The sequence below is a fragment of the Dipteris shenzhenensis genome, chromosome 23, assembly GCF_047967505.1.
Source record: "Dipteris shenzhenensis isolate YYH24624 ecotype China chromosome 23, Dip_SZ_1.0, whole genome shotgun sequence".
NCBI lineage: Eukaryota > Viridiplantae > Streptophyta > Polypodiopsida > Gleicheniales > Dipteridaceae > Dipteris > Dipteris shenzhenensis.
Genome location: NC_141618.1, coordinates 15,052,010 through 15,075,214, shown reverse-complemented (window position 1 = coordinate 15,075,214; position 23,205 = coordinate 15,052,010). Strand labels below are relative to the sequence as shown.

General features: G+C 44.3%; 1 protein-coding gene across 1 annotated transcript; it reads left to right on the top strand.

The window, feature by feature from the left end:
• The first annotated feature begins 2,326 nt into the window (after positions 1 to 2,326).
• LOC147887046 (pentatricopeptide repeat-containing protein At2g33680-like) lies at positions 2,327 to 4,750 on the top strand. The gene has a single exon (XM_087394091.1). It carries the CDS (start codon positions 2,327 to 2,329, stop codon positions 4,748 to 4,750), a length of 2,424 nt encoding a protein of 807 aa, XP_087250217.1.
• Positions 4,751 to 23,205: the final 18,455 nt, after the last annotated feature.

The window sequence follows — 23,205 nt, the reverse complement described above, 5'->3', positions numbered from 1 at the left end:
CTTGGGCTCCAAATGTCCAAATTGGGGGTCTTCAAAGAAGTGTCAACATACGAAATTTTGAACACAAGGCCCCCCCCCCCTCTTTCCTTTTTTCTTAAGGGAAGGGTTAGAAGTTAACCTAACCTATTGTGGTTTAGTGATTGTGGTCTAGTTCACTAACCTAGGTATAGTAAATATAATTATAAGTGACTGTTGTCTAGTTCACTAACTTGGGTATAGCGAACCCACATGTGGTTAACTCTACCTAACCTAACTAGCTATGGTAAATTATGCTAATTGTGGTTAGTTAGGAGACTAACTAGTTTAGGTTTACGTAACTTTTAAGGATTGGTTAGCTTTGTTAGGGTTAGGTTTCTTTAGAGAGCGTGAGGGAGGGACGACGATGGTGCTAGCCACAAGGAAAGGAGAGTTTCAGAGTGGGGTTGCTAGTCCATCGGATGAAGGGGAGTATATAGAAGGTTTACATGACGTAGGTAGCTACTAACCAACCTAACTAAGCATGCCCAAAAACAAAATCGCTCCACTTAAGGTGATTATTCACATGCACACTAAGCACACCACTAGCTAATGCTAGGCCTTTTGGTCACACTAGGAATCATAATGCCTTCATTATTAGATTTTATTCATTTGATGGGGCTAAATCAGCACTCCACTACCATTGGATATCTCCATTGTTAGAGACCATCAAGGCTTGCTCTCTCTCTGATTGGCTATAGAAGCCCCACCCGGCACACAATTTCTCCATTGTTACCGTCCTTTTCCTTCTAAACTGGGGGAAGACTTCCATTGGCGCATGGCAAAGACGGGCTAAGTAGTTGGAAGATGGTGGAACCGGTAACGAAACCTTATGCGGGGACGTGACCCCCCCAATTATTTTGCCCAGTCCTCGATGGGCTCCCTAGCAGCAGTGAGCCTCGTGCAAACTCATCTAGTTTGGAGTCTCCATTAATGTGCAACTTTAATTGGTTCGGCTTAGCTAGTCGGGCTCTTTTGGCCACTATGAGGCTAGTCGATGTTCGACTAGTTGGAGAATTAATGGAGCCTCGAGACTAGCTAAGTGTATGCGCGACTTTAGAGTTAACATTGCTAGAAGCAAACCTGGCTAGCTGAGCTAGGAAATGCCAAGGTGACCCAAAGAGTGTTGGAGCATAGGGTAAAAGGGGCTAGCAAAGAGGTGGGTGCCTTTAAAATGTAATCAACCCCTTAATAGGGAGGCAGGTGCCACCCAATGCTCTTCATAAAAAAAGATGATGTGTCAAGCCCACCATTTTTTGGACACACAGTGCCTTAGTAGTGGCCCTCACTTGACCTAAGCACTGGCACTCATAGATATTTATCTTCCACAATTTTTTTGAAAAGCTTGAAAATAAAAATTAGCTCCCTATTATGACCCGATGACAGCGATAGCTTCAAATTGAATTATGATTTCAGGAAGGCCATTTCCACCATGGATTAATGTTAAAAAGTTAGCCCTCCATAATACCGGCCCCCTTATCCTATAATATGTTAGAACGGTTTGCTTCATTGAGGGGATGCCAAGTGCTGAATGAGGTCCTAATGGAAGGCTGAAGCTTTTGTAAGAGTGTTATATCATTTATGAAGAGCTGCACTATTTTGCATCATTTCCATAATGCTTGTAGCATTCATGCAGAGCTCCAAGAATCGTGCTCTAAATGCTCCAACTTCACCAACGAATGGAAATCTTTGTGCTAGCTCAGGTCTAGCTCTTACCCTTTCTCTACCTTGCACAGCTTGAGTTTCTTTTTTCCATAGTTGAACCTTGCAATGAGATTGCCAGTATGGCAACCCTAGCCTGCATGGGACGCCCACGCCCTCTCAGACAATCAAGTACTTGTACTGTGTCTTGAAATACCCACTAAAACATCAACTTCAAAGCAAAGTCGACAGAACCCAACTCACAGGCCGGTACATCAGGTTACTAGAAATTTTAAAGCTACGGGAACATTGGAATGGGAGGAGGACAGGCAGGACGGCGGGGTTTACCTCGATCTCTGCTCAGAGGGAGAGGACGGGCTTCAGAGGAGCCAACGTGATTGCCCAGAAGAAAAGGTTATTCAAAGGTCCCTCGTGCTTCCCTGGGCTGTGCCAGCCCAAGTGAAGACACCTTGCAATCTCCTCCGACAAAAGCTCTGGATGATCTTCCCAGTCCCAGTGTCTTCATTTAGAGTTACTAATGCCTCCTTTTGTAAAGTTAAAAGACTGAGCAGGTGCGCATGCTTGCCAGTTTTTAAGCTCCAGTTGTTTGGTCTCGTATTATCTGAAGTAGGTCATTACATTGTCTCCCTGCTTGTTTCTCTCTTTGCTTATGTGCTCACAGCTTAGGGTGCCCCTCGCCAGTCCTTCCTTTGGTGCCGTTAGAGCTAGAAATGCAATCCACAAAGGGTTGCCTAAGCTAAAAGAGGTTGAGGATATTCATGCCGATGCAAAGGAAAGTTCAAATGAGCTTACACTTTTCAAGGCAAACAATTTGTTGCATATGTGTGTGAAGCGTGGAAGGATGGTAGAAGCTCTGACTGTGTTCGATAAAATGCCTAAGCGAAATGAGGTTTCCTGGAACATTATGATCCTAGGCTATGCGAAGCAAGAAGAGGGTGCTTGGGCGTTAGTGTTGTATGCACGAATGCACCAGGAGGGTGTTAGACCCAGTGAACGAACCTTTGTTGGTGCATTGAAAGCCTGTAGTAGCTTGGCAGCTCTGGAAGAGGGGAAACAAGCTGACAGGAAAGCTGCAAAATTAGGATGCTTAGCGAAAGGTAGAGCTATCCACTATCAAGTTATAAAGAGTTGCTTTGAGTCTCTTGTATTTGTGGGAAATGCCTTGGTGAATATGTATGCGAAATGTGGAAGCATGGAGGATGCATGGCTTGTCTTTGACGAATTGCATCATCGCAATGTAGTTACGTGGAATACGATGATCCTGGGGTATGCTGAGCAAGAAGAATGTGAGCTGGCTCTGAACTTGTATGCACAGATGCACCAGGGAGGTGTCCAACCGAATGATCGAACCTTTCTCGGTGCCCTGAAGGCTTGCAGTAGCCTGGCAGCAATGGAAGAGGGGGAGCAGGTTGACCCAAAACATGCGAAAATAGGAGCGCTGGTGAGAGGTAGAGCCATCCACTCCAAATTAGTAAAGACTGCTCTTGAGTTGGATGTAATAATGGGAAACACCTTGGTAAATATGTATACAAAATGCAAGAGCATGAAGGATGCATGGCGTGTCCTTGAGGATTTACCTCATCCCAATGTTGTTACATGGACTACCATTATCTTGGGGTATTCTGAGCAAGATGAAAGTGTCCTGGCTTTGGAGTCATATGCACGGATGCATCAGGAAGGTGTCCAACCGAATGACCGAACCTTCGTTGCTGCATTGAAGGCTTGTGGTAGCCTGGCGGCACTGGAATTGGGAAGGCACGTTGACACAAAATCAACAAAGATAGGATGCCTGGTGAAAGGCAGAGCCTTACACTCGGAATTGGTAAAGAATGGCTTTGAGCCAGATATATTTGTAGGAAACGCTTTAGTGAATATGTATGTGAAATGTGGCAGCCTGGAAGATGCACGGCGTTTTTTTGATGATTTTTCTCATCGTAATGTGGTGACTTGGAATACGATGATCTTGGGGTATGCTGAGCAACAAGAAAGTGTCTTGGCCTTGGAATTATATACGTGCATGCACCAGAAACGTGTCACAGCAGATCATCGAACCTTTGTTGGCACATTGAAGGCTTGCAGTAGCTTGGCAACCCTAGAAGAAGGGAAGCAACAAAGTGATGGAAAACTTGTGAAAATAGGATGCTTGGCAAAAGGTAGGGCCATCCTTTCCCAAATAGTAAAGAGTGGCTTTGACTCAGATGTGTTTGTTGGAAACACATTGGTAAATATGCTTGTAAAATGTGGGAGCATGGAGGATGCACGGCGTCTCTTTGAAGAATTGCCTCATTGTAATGTGTATACATGGAATATTATGATCTTGGCGTATGCTGAGCAAGAAGAAAGTAACGAGGCTTTTAGATTATATACACAAATGCAAGAGCAAGGTATGTCACCAAGTAGTGGTACTTTTGTTGCCATCTTGAAAGCATGTGGCAATTCTGCAGCTCTCAAAACTGGAAAGGAACTCCATTCTCAAATCAGCAGGGTTGGTTTTGAGACTATTGCAAGTGTGGCAACCAGTCTTATTGACATGTATGCTAAATGTGGGAGCATGGTCAATGCCCGACGGTTGTTTGATGAATTGCCTGCAAGAGATGTTGTACGATGGAGTGCATTGATAGCTGGATATGCAAACCAGGGAGATATTGAACTTGTGTTTGATTTGTTTGAGAAGATGAGGCAGGAAGGCATACAGCCAAATGGGATCACATTTCTCAGTGTGCTCACTGCATGCAGTCATGGTGGTCTAGTGGATAAGGGCCAGAAGTACTTTCAGGCTATGAGCAAACAGCATGGCATTATCCCAACTATCGAGCACTATACTTGCATGGTTGATCTGCTCGGGCGTGCAGGCCAAGTGGAGGCGGCAGTAGCGATGGTGGAAAAGATGCCTTTCCAACCTAATGTGGTTGTATGGTCATCTGTGTTGGGTGCTTGTCGAAAGTGGAAAGATGTAGGGTCTGGAAGGCAGGCCTTTGAAAACGCTGTGATGCTAGATGAAAATCGTCCTGCAGCATATGTTTCCATGGCAAACATCTATGCTGATAGTCACATGTGGCAGGATTGTAATTAGATTGAAACTTCACTATGTGTTGTACTTTCAGAGGATTTGGGCATGCTCCTGGATTCATCTAGATACATGTGGGAGGATTTGATCAAATTCAGTTAATGAGAAACGATGCTTTAGCAGAGCTGGTGACTGACTTTATTGGGCTGTGCATGCATTTGTGCCGGGGATATAAGACATACCAAAGGTAAAAGTATAATCAAACCTTGATAATATTTTCTTCAAACCAGAATACAGAGAAAACTTGTATCTATATGAATTTACCGTGATAGCCAGCTTCTCATGTGCCAGTGCAGTGCGCCATCCTTCCCATGTTCAAATATTCCCAGTAACGTGCAGCTTAAATCAGGCCAAATCCTTCTCACAAATTTTACCTTGTGAAGTTTTCAATAGAAAGGGGCCCAGCTCATATCGTCATATATTCTTCTACTTTTAGCAGTGTGTTGCCCTATCAACTTTCAGTTCTAAGCTTTTTTGCTTAGAAATGCTTGTTCGAGACTCAGGAGAGACAAAAAAGACTTCATAGATAGTTGTAGCCGATTGTTGACTATTTTGATTCCCTTTGTTGTGCTAGCCTTTTTCATTGCTCACGTTATGCTTTCCCTCCGGAGTTATGATAGAAACTCAGTATGAAGACCTTGTCAAAAATGTAATGCTGATTCATCTGTCCCACAAGTGGATGCTGATGATGTTGATAGGATGTCATAGTACCTTACTATGTGATGGAGGTTTTGGTTTTCAACCTTGTGGATGCTTTCATGAGCTTGAAACTATATTATTGATTTTGTCTAAACAGGATTAGCTTGGGCATGCGCCTAGATCCATTCAGATATATATCACTGGCACCCCTACTTCATACTGGGCACAAAAGCCTTGTAGTTTTGTGATGGTTGTCACAAGGCTGCTTCGCCTATACTTTAAGTAGAAGGCCATGATAGAAGTGCTCATTGCCATTCCTGAGGAGGTCATAGGCCACTAGGGAAGGATTTAGGCGCTGCTGCATGTGCCCTGCTATGGGCTGTGTGGATCTGCCAGTAGTGGGCTGTTTTGGCAGGCCAGGGATGGCAGGAAAAGGCAGGCTGCACAAGTGCTGCCTACTGGGCAGATAGGGACCCACAGACTAGCCTCTCTCGCGGTGGCAGATAGCCCTAGCCAGACAATATGAAGTTCAATAGCATTCCCTATCTGCTGTTGGAATCTGTGTTATACCTTCCAGGCCTTGAGTGTTATCTTCTGTGCACATGTTTGGTGAGTCATTGGAGAAAGTTGTGACATTGTTTATATCCATAATCTTATGCAGGGACTGGCATTAGGTTGCCGTCCTGCTATCCAACAACCCAAACATTATGGGCGTCACAAGGGCGAAAATGTTTTTGGGGACTGTATCTACAGATTTGTCCCTCTCCTCTAGGAGCGTTCGGCAATGGAATCTGCAGTAATTATGGAGGGCCATGACAATGCCTTTTGACGTACTTGATGGCCTTTTAATCAGGTATGACTGGTGTGGCATATTCCAGTCAATTCTGGATCTGTGCTGACTTCAAGCCTAGAGTGTCTCTTTGGGGAGTGGATATTAATGTATATTATATTAAAATTTCATTTTGCCAACCTTGCAGGCTTCAGAGATGTTGAGAGGTTGGCCAATATATATATGTATATGTATGTACACACACACACACACACACACACACACACACATCTACATCTACATCTACATATATGTATGTGTGTGTGTAATTGTTAAAGAAGGAGAGTGTGTGTGAGTTTGAGAGTACGATTACCGTACGGCGTCCGTACGCCCGTACCTTTCCGTACGCCATACCTTTCCGTACGTACGCCCGTACCTTCCCGTACAGGCCAGTCTTCACGTTCTCAGTCGTACCATCGTACTGTCAAGTTTCTCTCAGTGCAGCCCGTATATACCTCCGTACAACTCAGCATCGTCCGTACAATCTTGTACTTCCTGCCGTACAGGTTGGGGGCTTTTTGCTCTGGTGTCTTCCCTAACAGTCTTGTATCACAATCTTACCTTTCCCTCTGTTATCTCCTCACCAGCTATACTCTTCCTCTCTTCTCTTGTGAGCTCCCTGTGGATATTTCTTTGGGACTGGTTTTTTTGGCTTCTTCTACCCTCTTACAGGTACTTCATCCTCAAGCTCCTTTTCTTACCAAGTCATGGCAGAGTATTCATATGAAAAAACATTTCAAAAGGAGCGCTCGGCTCCCTGCAAGAAGCAAAAGCAGGTTGAGGGTCAGCATGACCCGATGCATGACACACTTGAGGCTCAACTAGTATATGATGTAATGCATGAAGGATTTGCAGATACGAGAAAAGACTGGAAAGACTCGGTTCCCTCAGTTGGCCTCATGGTTGAGGTTGATGAAATTGTGGATCCAGTCAGAGAGTATGCCAAGAATGCAGTTATATTATTCTTTCCAGGCCGGATGCCACCTGCTGCAGAGATAGGTAACTGGCTGACACGCACATTGGCTGGCTCTTTTGTTCGTAAAGTACACTATGCAGCCAGGGGCTTTTTCGAGGTTATCATGGTGGATGAGATCCACAGACAAATGCTTTTGGAACATTCACCTCTCTTTTTTGGGCAGCAAATGGTGCATGTCTTGCCATGGTCTCCCACAAGGGACTTTCAGGCTTTGATTAGACACAGATGCCTAGTCTGGGTTGAAGTTGTTGATTTCCCCCAATGCATGGCCTCACTTTTGCCTAAAATTGCAGCCTCTTTAGGTAAAGTGGTCTGCCCACCACGGCCAAATGGCAAGTCAAACAGATTTTGCATTCTTTGGGATACTGATAATCCCACACCGGACTCTTATTCAGTCACGGTGAATAATGTGAACATGGGGAGTGCATTTTATAAACTCAAATGGGGTTTATTTGCAGGGGCTTGTTTTGAATGCAAAAAATTTGGACACATGGCTTCATAGTGTCCACTGAACTCACATAAAATGCCTCATGTCACCTTGCCAGTCCACATGCCCACCAAAGATGCTCCTACTCCAGTTGCCAACAAAAATAAAAGCAGTAGACAGCATTCTGGAAGTCAGGATAAAGGCAAAGATTCAGTAGTTACCAATGCAAATCTCACTTCACATTTACCTCCTGCTACTCAATCCTTGCCCAAAGGAAAGCAACTTTTAACTGATGGTTGGCAGAGCCCAAGAAAAGTTATTTCTGCTCGAAGAATTCCACCCCCCCGCACTTGGAATGGTGCATCTTTTAGCGGAAACACCCCAGAGATCAATACAGGAATTGGGATTACATGGGCTGCAGTAACAGCCAGCAGAACACTCTTCCCTGAAGAAGAGGTTGCTGCTTTGCTGTCTACTTCTCAGGCGGCTACTTCTTCTCAGGGGCGAGGCCTCGCCCCTGAGAAGAAGTAGCCGCCTGAGAAGTAGACAGCAAAGCAGCAACCTCTTCTTCAGGGAAGAGTGTGGCCTCGACCCTGAGATAGAAGTAACAACTATGTACAGCAGCAAAAAGTATGAGGTCAGCCTTGCATTTCTATCTCAGGGTCGAGGCCACACTCTTCCCTGAAGAAGAGGTTGCTGCTTTGCTGTCTACTTCTCAGGCGGCTACTTCTTCTCAGGGGCGAGGCCTCTACTTCTCAGGCGGCTACTTCTTCTCAGGGGCGAGGCCTCGCCCCTGAGAAGAAGTAGCCGCCTGAGAAGTAGACAGCAAAGCAGCAACCTCTTCTTCAGGGAAGAGTGTGGCCTCGACCCTGAGATAGAAATGCAAGGCTGACCTCATACTTTTTGCTGCTGTACATAGTTGTTACATTACTATAAATATCTGTATATATGACTGCTCACATCACCTGTTTTACACTCAATGTCCAGGGCATGTGTGACAGTAGGAAATGGAAATCTGTGTGGCTGTACATCAACAGATTTCAGCCTGACATAGTGGCATTACAAGAGCACAACCAACATATTTATGCAGGCAAGACAGGACACTACTGTGGGTATGACATTTTCTATGCTGGGGAGCACTCTTTCTCAGGGGTTGTCCTTCTGATCAAACATGAGCTTCAACCAGTCATTGCATTAAATGACAACAAAGGCAGATGGCTTGTTCTCCAATGCATTATTAGAGGAGAGGTGTTTGAATTTGCTTCAGTTTATGCACCTCAGTCATCTCGAGATAGAACTGTAATTTGGGATGCTATGCAACAATACCCGTGGAGATATCATGCCTACATATGTGGGGATTTCAATAATGCTCCACAACAGGGAGACAACACTTCCGGCCACGATCATATGTTATCTCCTGAAAGGCATGCATGGTCTCAACTACTTTTGCATTTGGATCTGGTTGACCTTTGGAAGGAATTGCAGCCTTTGTCACCGGGCTACACTTCTCAACATAATGCTCTTTCTGCTTATCAGGCAAGACTGGATCGTTGGTATAGTATCGCTCCCCAACAAAATGGGGATTTCGCATGCAAAATGTGGATTGACTATGCCTTTGTGCATTCAGACCATGCACCACTATGGCTGCGGTTATCTTTTCATAAGATGCCAGAAGATAGATTGCCACAACGGCGACATCTAATCATCAACAATAGTTATTTGCAACATGCTGAATTCAGGGCAATGGTTACTGAAGCAGCTCATTGTCTTTCCTCTAGCAGCTATCTTCATGCTGATGATGCCTGGGCTTCTTTTATTTCTAAAATGCAAATGGTGATTAGAGCTTATGGCAAGTCTTACATGAAGACTCTGAGGGAAACCATTGCTCAGGCCAAGTCTACTTGTCAAGACCTCACTGAACTCAGTCATCATCGTTCGTTGTCCATGCATGAGCAAACCACACTATGTCAGGCCAGACATTGTCTTAAACTAAATGATCACAGGAAACTGGCAAAATGGGAGACTAGAGCAAGACAAAGAGCCTTCATAGATAAAGGTTGCTCTTCCAAAGAATTTTTCAAGAGTTTGCATCAGAGGAGAATCAAAACAGAAATTTGCAGAGTGCTTATGCCCGATGGATCATGGACTACTTCACGGTCACAGCTTGTCTCTGTTTGTGTGCATCACTTCTCCCAGCAATTTGGCTTTGCAGCTCCTCCCTTGCAACAGGTTTTGCTTGCACGAAATTTACTGTTGCAAAATGTTTCTCCAATAATTTCTCCTACTCAAGCTTTGGAATTGGAGGAACCCTTTACTGAGAGGGAACTGTCAGATGCGATCAAATCATGTGGCAGATGGAAATCCCCCGGATGGGATGGTTTAACAGTCGAGTTTTTTCTAGCATACTGGCCTATTTTGAAGCATCCATTACTATATATGGTGAATGCTGCATGGCAACATCAGAAAATGCCAGACACATGGAAGAGAGGTCTTGTTAAACTCCTTCCTAAAAAACAAATTTGTGAGTCTTTGGCAGACTGGAGACCTATCACTCTTATGCCCGTAATTTACAAAGTCACTACCAAAATGATTGTTGCTCGGCTAAAGGGGTTTTTACATGATGGGTTGCATCTTGCACAATATGGCTTTGTCCCACGTAGGCATATCACTGATAACATTGCTAATGCCTACATTGGAATTGAATATGCCAAATACACACAGCAGGATGTTTTGTTATTGCAAGTTGATATTGCCAAAGCTTTTGATACAGTTCAGTGGGATTTCATTTCATCGACTATGCAGGCTTTGGGTTTTGGCACAAAAATGCAGCAACTCATCAATTGGCTATATCAAGATAGTGAAGCTGCCTGCATACTCTCAGGAGATATTTCTCCATCCTGGACTCTTGCTTGCTCTGTCAGACAAGGATGTCCACTGAGTGCTTTACTTTTTGCCATAGCCACTCATCCACTGCTTCAATATCTGGATCACCTCTTGGACACTGACCAGCTGCACGGTTTGGAGATTCTTGGCAGTCGCAGCATGATTGCTCAAGCATATGCTGATGATTCTTTCTTTACTCCAAAAAATACTCGGGTTGATCTGTCCATGATTATGCATGCTCTTTCTACATATGGATTGGCTGCTGGCCTTCAGGTCAATTTTTAAAAATCAAAATTGCTGTCTTTACATGCACAGGACTGGCACAATCTTTTGTGGCCTGGGGAAATTGTCCCTGCTTCTCAATTCATTTGACATCTTGGTTATCCTCTAGGTTGGGGACTCACCCGTTCACAACAAACTGATTGGGTGCTAGTAAAGTTAAGGGCAAAACTTGAATATTGGAAGCTTGCAACTTGGCCATTACATGTTCGTCTGCGAATTACACAATCCATTTTGATAGCATACATACAATTTTATCTGCCTCTCACTATGTTCACTAAGGCAGATTTGGTTTCATTTATGTCAGCTATCATGGAAATTTTCAAAACATGGCAAGAAAAGTCTCAGATTACTCTCCATGCATCGTCTCTGTTCTCCAAAGATGCACGGGGGTTTGAACATTCTCAATATTCAAATGCACATGCTTGCTCACAGGGGGAAAATGATGATGCAGTTTCTACAAGGAGATCAGCCTTGGGCTTTTATGATCCGCTCTCTCTTATTACATCTTCATACATCTGCTTTTGGGAATTGGCAGCCTACTCAGTGGGAATTTTTATTTGGCTCTATCCAAGGCAAGATCAGAGGATGCCCTTTTGTCTCTTCTCTGCTTCTTGATTGGAAACATATTCTATCCCACTTGGAATGGAAAGGTAGGGACTCTCTCTCGGGCAACTCTTTGAGGGTAGAGAATCTCTTTTGGTCTAAAGTATTCCATCCACCTTTGGCCATACAAGAACCCCGACGTTCTTATTTTCTCTCCTTCAAAGGCATTTCATCTGTGGCGGATGTACTTCAAGATGATGGCACAATTCTATCTTTTTCTTTGGCTGCTCGCAAATATGGCTTGGGAGCTCATTATCGTCCTTTATGGCATAAAATTTCAGCAATGCTCCAACCGTACTTGCCGGTACCTCATTTAGAAATTCAGCATCGGCTTGAGGATTGGATTTTACGCTCTCCTTCCTCATATGTCCGTCCTTTGAAGCTTTCACATATTACAGTGTCATCACTATATAAAGTGTTATTACCTCCACCTTGGATTTCCAACAAAGCAAATACTGTTTGGCATATGGATCGTCCAATGAAGTGGTGGAGAAAAAGGCTGCGTCTCCTTTGGCATTACAAAGTCCCTCTTCGACAACAACTTTTCCTATGGCGAGTTCTCCTTGGCATTTTTCCATCTGGACAGTTACTCGCACACAGACATATTGCTTCAGCTGTTTGTCACAGATGCTCGCACTCTACTGAATCAGTGCTCCATATCTTTTGGTCCTGTCCAAACACTTCTGATCTCATTGCTCTCATCAGACAGAGGCTTCGACAGCGATTTCCTACTGTTACTTTTGGCATATTTTTCTGGTTGTTTGGATTTCATCCCCAGAGACAGGGTTTTGATTTATTTTTTGTATGGGTGCGATATTGGACCCTATGGACTTTATGGATGGATAGAAATCATAGAGTCTTTGGTGATCCACTATTTTCATCCTTTCTTTTTTTCAAACGATCTCTGCAACAATCATTCTACGATTGTTTTCAGACTCGTTTGATTAATCAGGATGTGTATACAGCTTATACTGAGATCTTTTGTTGAGTAGTAGCTACTTCGTTTTTGAAGCAGCTATGAATGTAATTATTCCATAGAAATAAAAGATTTCTTCTCACAAAAAAAAAAAAAGTGTGTGTGTGTGTGTTGTGTACATACATAACATATGTATATGTAGATGTGTGTGTGTGTGTGTACATACATACATAGATTTCACCCCCCCCAAGTGTATATAATTCTACCAACCTTGCAAGCTTCATAGATGTCTTGAGGTTAGCTAATATCCACTCGCCTTAGAGAAACGACTCTAACTGTTTATATTATATATGTGTGTATGTGTGTGTGCACACTCACATGTGTGTAGCATCCGTGTGTGTGGTGGCGAGCGTGAGAGAGAGCTGGAGAGCGTGAGAGAGAGTAGGTCGCGAGAAAGAGGAGGTCCCGTACAGCTCCCTAATCTGCCCGTACACCTGTACGGTCGCCGTACAGGTGCCGTACGGCCGTACGAACAGGCCGTACGAACAGCTCGCTCCTTCCTGCACAATCCTGTGCAATCCCGCTCCTGTTCTATGTGTGTGCATCGCCATCGCTTTTCCCCACTGAAGCCCCCTTCGTGCATCCGTACATCTCCGCCATCTCCGTATAGTCTAGCCCCCCTGCTCTCCGTCAGCATCTCTGTCCTGCTTCTTCTGTTCCGTACAATCTTTATCTGCCCTGTCAACACTCCGTACAGTCTGTACGGTCCTCTCGTCCATACTGCCCGTACAATTTCCTCTTTTCCGTACAGTTTTCCATCTTTCTCCCGTGCTGTTCGCTCTGTTCAAACCCTGCTGTACAGCTCTGGTTCTTTCCGTCTCTTCATCAATCTTGCCTTGCTTTACTCCATGGAAGACCATCTCAAAAGCTATTTCCAGAAGAACCTGTCCCGGGACTCCAAAAGACAGCAAGTTGATTTTTCTACTTCAGCCTCTGTAGATGCTCACTATGTTTTTGACATGCTCAAGGATGAATTCCATCACAGCCGGAAGGAGTGGGCCAAACCTCCCTCGGCCCTTAAATACAAGCTGAAGCTGCCCTCTTTGGTCGCTCCTCTCCGAAAGTATTCTCAGCAAGTAGTCATCATTTTCTTTCCAGGGAAGCTACCTTCAGCAAATGATGTAGCTCAGTGGGTTCAGGCTCTGTTGGGAGGTTGCTTTGTTGAAGGAGTATATTTTGCCTCTCGAGGTTTTTATGAAGTGCACTTTTTGGATGCCTCTTATCGCCAGTAGATATTGGAGATGTCCCCTCTATTCTATGGCAGACAAATGGTCCATGTCATGCCATGGTCGCCAAATAAGGACTATCACGGTCTCATTCGACATCACTGGCTTGTATGGGTTGAGGTCGTGGATTTTTCGGACTATATGAGGGCTGAGTTACCAAGCCTAGCAGCTACTTTGGGGCAAGTTGTATGCCCACCCCGTCCATCAGGTAATCGAAATCGGTTTTGTGTTCTTTGGGATACACATCAGCCAACCCCTCCTTCTATTGCGGTAGAATTGCGGTAGAAGTGGAGGATGTCCCCTTGGGCGAAAAATATTTTGATTTGAAATGGGGAGTATTTGCAGGTGCTTGCTTCACATGTCATAAGTTTGGCCACCTAGCTTCACAGTGTCCTGCAGTCCTGCATCCGCTCCCATCTACTGCTATTGCTCCAGAAAATATTTCCCCTCCAACTTATGGTCCGGGGCCTAAGGCTATGCCTAGCAAGTCGGGGGAAATGGCATCTAAAGCTACCCCACTTAAATAAAATGTGGTTCAGGTTCCAGCCAAGCAAAAGGATAAGGGAAAGGGTAAAATTTCAGAATCTCATGCCGCTCCTCAAGGTGCCTGGCAGCAACCCAAAAAGGTATTTGCACTCAAACCACGACCGCTACAATCTCGCCATTGGGATGCCTCTACTTCCACTCCTGGTCAAGCCTCTACCCTTGCTGATAGCCCCACTTCTCAACTGTGGGTTGATGTGGTCAAGAGGGGCATCCCTGTATGTGACAATGATGAGGATTATAGAGCTACTGATCCAGGAGACCAAGTGGATGTTGATGTCATGGCTGAGGCTTGACAACTCACACCTTCACTATGCTTTTTGGTTCGGCTGTACATACCTTCATGTCTACTTCAATTACTTGCATTACATACAATGTTCAAGGTCTTTGCAATGTCAATAAGTGGAGACTTTTTTGGCACTATGTACATAGAATGCACCCCGATGTAATCTCTTTACAGGAACACAACCAATACTTCTTGGTTGGCCAGCAAGGCCATTTTGCTGGTTATGACATCTTTTATGCTGGTACAATGCACTTTTCGGGGGTATGCATGTTGGTGAAACATGATATGCAGCCCACGGTTGCTCACAATGACCCCCAGGGTCGATGGATGGTGATCAGATGTATCTGTCATGCTGAACTTTATGAAATAGCATCTGCTTATGCCTCTCAGACTTCTGCGACAAGAGCTCAAATGTGGGCCTCCCTCAAACAATATCCATGGCTGTCCAATGCCTTTATGTGTGGAGACTTTAATAACTCGCCAGCCATTCAAGACAACACCACTCATCGTTCTCACATGATCCCCACTGAGCTTCGCCATTGGGAAGATATGCTTTCTTTCTTGCATGCAGAAGATTTATGGCTGTCAACAAGGGATACAGATATGGGTTACACATACCATCACAATGCCTTCACTCATTACTGGGCTCGACTTGACAGATGGTATCTGTCGCATGCTCAGCAGTATGCTGGTTTCACATGTGTACTATGGGTTGATCATTCCCTCCTGCTATCTGATCACTTTCCAGTATGCTTGACATTATCTATAGCATGTTTGACAGATGATATGCCTTTTTTTGGTCGTCGCCTACTCCATGTTAATGGTGCTTATTTACTGCATCAACAATTTCAGAACATGGTAAGAGTGGCTGTCCGTCCCCTCCTTTCGCATGCTCAGGAGGACATGGATTTCGCTTGGATCAGTCTTGCCCATCGTTTGCAGGTTGTCATTCAAGATTATGGACGGACTTACATGGGAAATCTCAGGCTTAAACTGAAATGGGCTCAATCTCATAAGCAACAAATGGATTTAATCAGCTCTCATAGGCAGCTCACCTCCTCTGAATCGGATTCCTGTGCTTATGCAGTTCACATCATCCATCAAAATGATCTTCGCAAATTAAAGAAGTGGCAAATCCGAGCTCGCATGAAACCCCTTTTGGATAAGGGCTACTCCTCCAAAGCCTTATTTAAAAGCCTGCACGCGGATAGGCGAAAGGAGGATATTTGCAGAATTAGGCAAGATGATGGCACCTGGACCACATCCAAATCAGAATTGGAATCGCAATGCTCTAGTCATTTTCAGCATCTCTTTTCTCCTCAGCCTGACCACTTAATGCAAGTGAATGCAGCTAGGTCTCAATTTCTGATGCATGTTTAGCCCATAACGGGCTTGTGCACTGGAGCAGCCCTTTATGCTTAATGAACTGGATGATGCTCTGAATCACTTACGCAAAGGCAGCTCTCTTGGTTGGGATGGATTGACTGTAGAATTCTTCCGTGCATTTTGGGGTGATCTCAAGAACACTCTTCTTCTTATGATCAATCATGCTTGGGCAGAACAATCTCTTCCTCGTTCTTGGAAACATGGCCTTGTCAAATTGATCCCCAAAAAAAGGTTGTGTGAGACAATGGCTGATTGGCGACCCATTTCTCTTATGCCGATCATTTACAAACTCATTGCCAAAATGATTGTCCTCAGGGTTCGATTTATCTTGCAAGCAGGACTTCATCCTAGGCAGTATGGGTTTGTTCCCAGAAGACAGATTACTGACAGTATCTCCAATGCTTTGCTTGCAATTGAGTATGCCAAATATTCTAAACAAGATGTTCTCATTCTGCAAGTGGACATCTGCAAGTGGACATTGCCAAAGCATTTGATACTGTCCACTGGGATTTTATTTCTCAGACTATGCATAAATTGGGATTCGGCCGGTCCACATTATTTAGTGGCTCTATTCTCATGCCACCGTGCAGTGTTTGCTTGGTGGTGGGTTGTCAAGAGCATGGACTATGACCCGCTCAGTGAGACAGGGTTGCCCTCTTGGTTCGCTACAATATGCCATTGCTACCCATCCGTTATTGTTGCATATAGACCATCTTACAACTACAGGGCAGCTTCACGGCTTGCAAATTCCAGGGGCATAGCCATTTCTCGCACATGCATATGCTGATGATTCATATTTCATGCCCAGGAATTCTCAAAGTGACCTTTCTCACTTGATGCATACTCTAAATGATTTTGGCATAGCTGCTGGACTGCATATTAATTTTCAGAAATCGAATCTTTTAGTATTGAAAGAAGCTGATTGGCATGCACTTCTCTGGCCTGGCCACATCCTCCCTTCCCATACTCTTGTGAGGCACCTAGGATATCCGATTGGCTGGAATATTACCCCTCAACAACAGCTAAGCTGAATACTGGCATTTGTCCACTTGGCCTCTACATGTTTGACTTCGGATAGTACAGTCTATCATTATGGCATATGTGCAATTTTATTTACCTCTTCTTCTCTGGTCTTTTAAGCATTTGGCGTCCTATATGTCCCAGGCTATGGAGATATTTTGGAAAAGCAAACCTCACAAAAAGGCATTGTGACTACTTCCCATGCAGGCTGTTTGCTCTCCTAAGACTCATGGGGGACTGAATATTCTCAATCTTCAATTTCATATGCTGGCAAGAAAGAGCACTATGATTGCTGATTTTTTTCAGCAAAAACAGCCATGGGCTATTATGTTAGCAGCTATGTGTGGAAACATGACGTCCCATGCATATGGGCATTGGATTACAGATCACTGGGAAGCAGTCATGACCACATTTCAAGGGAAAATTCCTGGTTGTCCTGTCTCTACTGCTTTTATTCATGATTGGAAGAGAATTCTCTCTTATGCTAAATGGATAGGTGCTTCTTCTCATCATGGTAATTCTTTTCGCTTGGAAAGCATCCATTGGAGCAAGGTGTTTGAATCGCCTCTCGCTTTACAGGCACCTATTAAAGCATATAATCTTATGAAACAGGGCATAAGATTTGTCGGAGATGTTGTGGATCAACATGGTTATGTGCTTTCATTCCCACAAGCTTGCAGGACATTCCCCTTGGGTCTGCATCATCGGCCCATTTGGAGAATACTTACAACTATGTTGCAGCCATTTGTTCCTATTCCTCCACTGTTTGTACAGGACAGATTGTTGGACTGGAATCTGACTTCCTTATCCCCTGCTACCTGTTCGCTTTCAATGCATAATCTGGCCTCCTCGATGGTTTACAGATTTCTTCTTCCACCGCCATGGATTGATAAGCATGCCAACACTCTTTGGAATTTGGATAGGCCTTTATCTTGGTGGCAATCACGACTCAAGAAAATTTGGAAAGCCAAATTGCCATTGAAACAGAGGCTTTTCTTTTTGGAGATGTATAGTGGGAGCTTTTTCCATTGGGGTGAAATTGGCAGCATGTTGCATTGCTTCCCCTTCCTGCCCCCGTTGCTCTCATCACCGTGAGATAGTTCCCCATTTGTTATGGTCTTGCCCACACTCTCGATTATTGATCACTCATGTTTCTCACTTGCTGCGGCTTCAGTTTCCCTCTATCAGATTTGGGAAACTCTTTTGGATGTTTGGATGCTTCTCATCCCAGATGTCTCCATTCCTCCTTTTCTTTCACTGGACTCGTTTTTGGATACTCTGGACTATTTGGACACAGAGATTGCATTTTAGGATGGGACAACAGTTTCCTCAGGCATATGCTTTCTTCAGAATGTCCCTCAAGCAATCTTTATATGATAGTTATGCTGCGAGGGACTTGGATGTAACTAGCCTTGAAGTGTTTTCTGACTATTTTTGAGTTCTTCCATTAGGCTCTCTTTTGGTTCGATATACAAGATCGTGCCATTTGTGAACTTAAGAGTCCAAGAACTCTTCCTACCAAATGGGGAGGCTCAACATGACTAGGCCAACCACCTATGATAGAAGGAAAAGCCTCTACCACAAACAAAAACAAGAAAGGGGGACAAGTGTTGGACAGCCCTATTGTACCAGACCCAAAATAGAGAAGGCCTTATGATGTGATTGGAGATCAAAATCTAGCAGCAGTTGCAATATACAAGGTTGAGATTCTGCCCCACATAGTGCCCTTCAAGAAGGCCCAATCTACCCTATTGTAGGCCTTCTCAAATCTAAGAGAAGGATTGCGAGAGGCTGAGACTTTTGACATGCTCAATTCGTGGCATTCTAGAAGGTAAAGATGTTGTTCGGGATGCTCCTCTCTTGAAAAAAGTTAGTTTGCATGTCATGGACGATGTATGGAAGGATAGGTCAAAGCTGCAAGTGCAAGATCTTAGCTAAGATCATGTATGTGGTATCCAAAAGAGTGATAAGGCACAATTTGTTAAATATATTTTCTATTTCCCTGGGTTCGGGATCAAACAAATCCATCCACATGCAAGAGTCCAAGGCAACTTTCGAATGTAAAAGATCTTATGAAAAACAAAGTGCAATGGGGTGCAAATGTGCTCCAAACAGTACGGAAGGGCTAACGAAACAAGCCATCGTCCCTTTGGCATTTTTGCAAATAAAAGGGCCTTAAGATCCTCTAGCATCTCCTCGTCTTTGAAAGGAGCCTCCAATCATCTCATCATTTTTGGGAGACCATAGTGGGAATTTGAGCCCACATCGCATGCTTATTTCCATCACTTGAGGTGTCTCCTTTTCCTGGAAGAGCTGTTGAAGGAACCAAAGTCTCATGTTAGTCAAATTGGAAATATCTACCCTCATATCTCAATCTTTCGAGTTGTGTCCTAGATGAGTGTGGTCTCAAGGTTTGAAATAGCAATTTGTCATCTTGTCTGCAGATTGGATGCATCAGCATATGAGGAATGATATGAATCCTCCGCCCACCTAGCCTCTGTCTCCTACAGAGTCACTCGAGTAAGAAAATAAGCAAATCAAGCAAGACAAAGGCATATGAAGAGCAAAGTAAGCAGGAAAAGAGGTAAGCAATCCTTCTTTCTTGCATCCCTCTTTCTCCATCTCCTTCTTTCCTTCTATTCCATCTTCCCTCTATCTACTAGTGAATGAACACTCATATTTGCCTAGTAACCATCTCCAAAATCTCTTGCAAGTCAAATCTTTGGAGTTGTGTCCTTGTTAAATGCAGTCTTACGGTTTGAAAGAATGGCTATGTCATCTTGTCCCCCTATTGGATCCACCAGCATGTGAGGAATGATACATCTAGCCCGAGCACACTTCTATTTACCAACTCACTACTAGGACTATGACTCATGCTTCTTTAATCTCTTGATGGAAGACAAATCATGCCCAAGAGCCCACTAGCCTCTCATGTGGGGCTTGCACACAAACTCAACACGTTAAATTTGGCAACCCTCCACTGTCCCACACCCCTCCTAGTCCCTCTCAACCTCCCTAGCATCTAGCCCCTTCTTGCCTCCCTTGCCACCTACCATTGGGGGAGAATTGGGGTCTCAAAAGGGCCTCATAAGGAATGGATTAGTCCTAATGAAAGGGCCAAGGTAGGTCCCAAAAAGTCCTAACCCCCCCTCATGTAGGTGGGTTAAGCCCACAAGTGATCCCACCTCTTACACCTCTTACACAACTCTTACTCCTAGGTGGGAACCAAAAAATTCAAAATTTAAAAATTCAAAATTTAAAAATTTAAATTATGATTTCCCTCCCTCCTTCTCTCTCCTCCCTCCCTCCCGACCCCTCCTCCCTTCCCCTCCCTCACTCCCTCCTCCCCCTCCCTCCTCCTCCCCCTCCCTCCCTCCCTCCTCCCCCTCCTCTCTCCTCCCCTCCCCCTCCTCACTCCCTCCTCCCCCTTCCTCCTCCTCCTCCTCCGCCTCCCTCCCTCCCTCCCTCCTCCATGCCTGCTCCTTCTGCCCTCCCCTCCCTCCCTCCTCCACACCTGCTCCTCCTGCCCTCCCCCTCCCTCCTCCTCCACTGCTGCTCCTCCTCCCCCCTCCTTCCTGCTCCTCCCTCCTCCCTCCCTCCTCCTCCACGCCTACTCCTCCTCACCCTCCACACTTGCTGGTCCGCCCCCCTTTCCTCCTCTTCAAATACTAGTCCTCCCTCCCCATCCCTCCTCCTCCTCGCTCTCCCTCTTCCTGCGTGCTGCTCCTTCAAGCCTGCATCTCCACACCTTCTCCTTCTCTACACTCCTTTATTCATGGCACCATTCAAGGACGTCTCCAACAAGTACCAGGTTCACTTAGAGTTGGAGGCTGAATATGCAAGCCACGTAGTCTAGGATTGAGGGGAGCTTCCAAAATCCACAGTCTTCATTCGCAAGGAAAGAAGCATCTTGACCTTTGGGTAGAAGGATCCTTATATCCTTTAGATCTTGCCAACCAAAAGAGCCCTCCTTTCCATACAATGCATGAGCTAGTTCGGTTTGTTGGAAATGGATATGCGAGGTTGCTTGGTTATTGCAATTGGTTAAACAATGCTCAGTTAATGGCTATACAAGCAAGCGAGATGCGCATAGCCCAAGCAGAGATGCTAGCACATTTAGGAAATAGCACCATTGTTGCAATGCATAACCTATGCAGGATCTTCAAAGGGAGAACCAGGATCTTCATGATAAAGCCAAAGCATTGGACTTGGAATGAAATGCATCGGACTTGGAGCGACATAAATTAGAAGAGTCACTCTGTAAGCTAGCTGAGTCCAAAAAAGGCTTGGAAAGATCTATATACAATCAAGTACGATGAGCCGTAGAGAAGGAATGAGAGAAGGTAGAAGAATGAGTGAAAAAGATGAAAGAAACACCTTTGGGATTGAAGGAGAGGAAAAGAAGGTACTTACATAAATGGATGCATTGGCACCCACTGGTGGTGCTAGAAAGAGGAGAGTCCGGGCTACAAGGTTGGTTATCAAATGTTCCAATGAGATTACACTCTTTTGTGCTACACTATTTGTGACTAAGTTTTTATTATGTTCTTCTTTAGGAACTTCATGGAAGATGTGATCAGAAGAATGGATGGGGATGATATTGACTGTTCATATGCTCTAGGTAGTTTATTGAAGTCAAGCGATGTCATTGGGATACTAAGGGACCCAAGACACAAGCGCCTACGTGTGCAAGTTGCTGAGGAGGTGATGAAGGACTTCAAGGATATTACGGATGCAAAGGAGATGCTTGCAGCTTGTGATACTGCCGGTGTAAGTCATGAAGCTTACACATCTGTTTTCAAAATTTTCAAGTCTACTATTTTGGGAAAGTATAAGAAGTCTACAGTGCCCCTACCCACACCTTGGTCTATGAGACGTGCACGACGAGAAACAAACCAATGTGCAAGAGAAATGCTCGGAGGGTACCATTGCGTAAGGGGCACAATGACTTGGAAGAGTAAAAAGAAATTTGGCTTGCAAACCTTTGAGATGAATACTTTCAACAATGTCTACTCAGATGTTGAGAAATTGCAACAAGAAATGGTCAAATTCTATGGCATGAGAGAAGATGGTAAGAGGAAATCCATTATAGCATTGCACTTTACTTAGTTCATTTCTTATATCATGTTTATCCTAACGATTTTTCTCTTTTGTTGTACATATTGCAATGGAAAGCTCATATTTGTCATCAAAATGGATGAAGCTCAATTGGTGAAAGAACACAAGTTAGAGAGAGTCAGCATCTGCATTATGAATAAAGCCTTAGCCTTCATTCAAGGGGATAAAGAAGTAGAGCAAGATTTCTCAGTGTAATCAGAGAAAGATATATGGTGGCTTGCAGCATTTGAGACTTCGAAAGAGTGCCATGAGACATTGAACTGGGTTCTAGATAGAACAGGAATCCCATTGACCATCCGAAGACAAGAGGAAGAGCAAAAATTGACAGTCGATGGCCATGGAACCTTTCAAGCTGAATGGCATCTTGCTGGTGATTTGAAAACCCTCAAGTGCTTGCATGGTTGTGATACTGGGGCAAATGCAATGAACACATGCCTTTATTGCATGTGTTTGCGACCTAAGCAAAAGGCTGGCTTACAATGGGAGAATGGCATTCTATCTTGCAACCAAACGCAAGCTCTAAATCGTGACAAGAAGGATACAAAGTGGGATCCCATCTTGCCTATCCCACTTGAGAGAGTACACATATGTACTTTACACGCCGAACTGCGCGTACTTGATAAGTTGTTGTATTTGCATCTTGTTTATGCTTGGAATTTAATTCCGCAAGAAGTATCTGCATGGTGCATTGCAGAAGCTGAGAAGTTGTTGTCAGAGATGGGATTCCATGGAGGACATGTCAAACTTAAGGAGGATAAGAAAATGTCTGGGGCAACACAGAATCTTCCTACAAAAGTGTCCATGGGTGGAGGAAAGGCAAGGAGATTCGTATCGAATGACAATCTCGATAAAGATAAACATGCATTGTCTCAAAGTAGTTTGGGTTGGGAATACTGGAAAGCATTGTGTGAATGCAGGACCAATAAGGCTTCTCATCCTCAAGTAGCAACTTTGAGAGCTAAAGTATGGACGAAGGTAGATGCATTGATAAAATTGCTTCACCAAGTTCAAATCGATGAGATGTATTATGAAAGTTTTAGGATGGCTATGAAAGAGTTTATGCAATTAATGGTGAAATCATGGGGGGAGTCGCACATTACACATTGCACGGTAATCTTGGCACCATCGTAATATTTAGCACTTGCTTTATAAACAGTTTTTGTTGCTGATTTGATTCTCATCATGTTTGCAGCATATTCTCTATGCACACGGACCATGGTTTGTACAAAATTGGGATCCTTTGTCAATTTGGAATACACAAGGCATG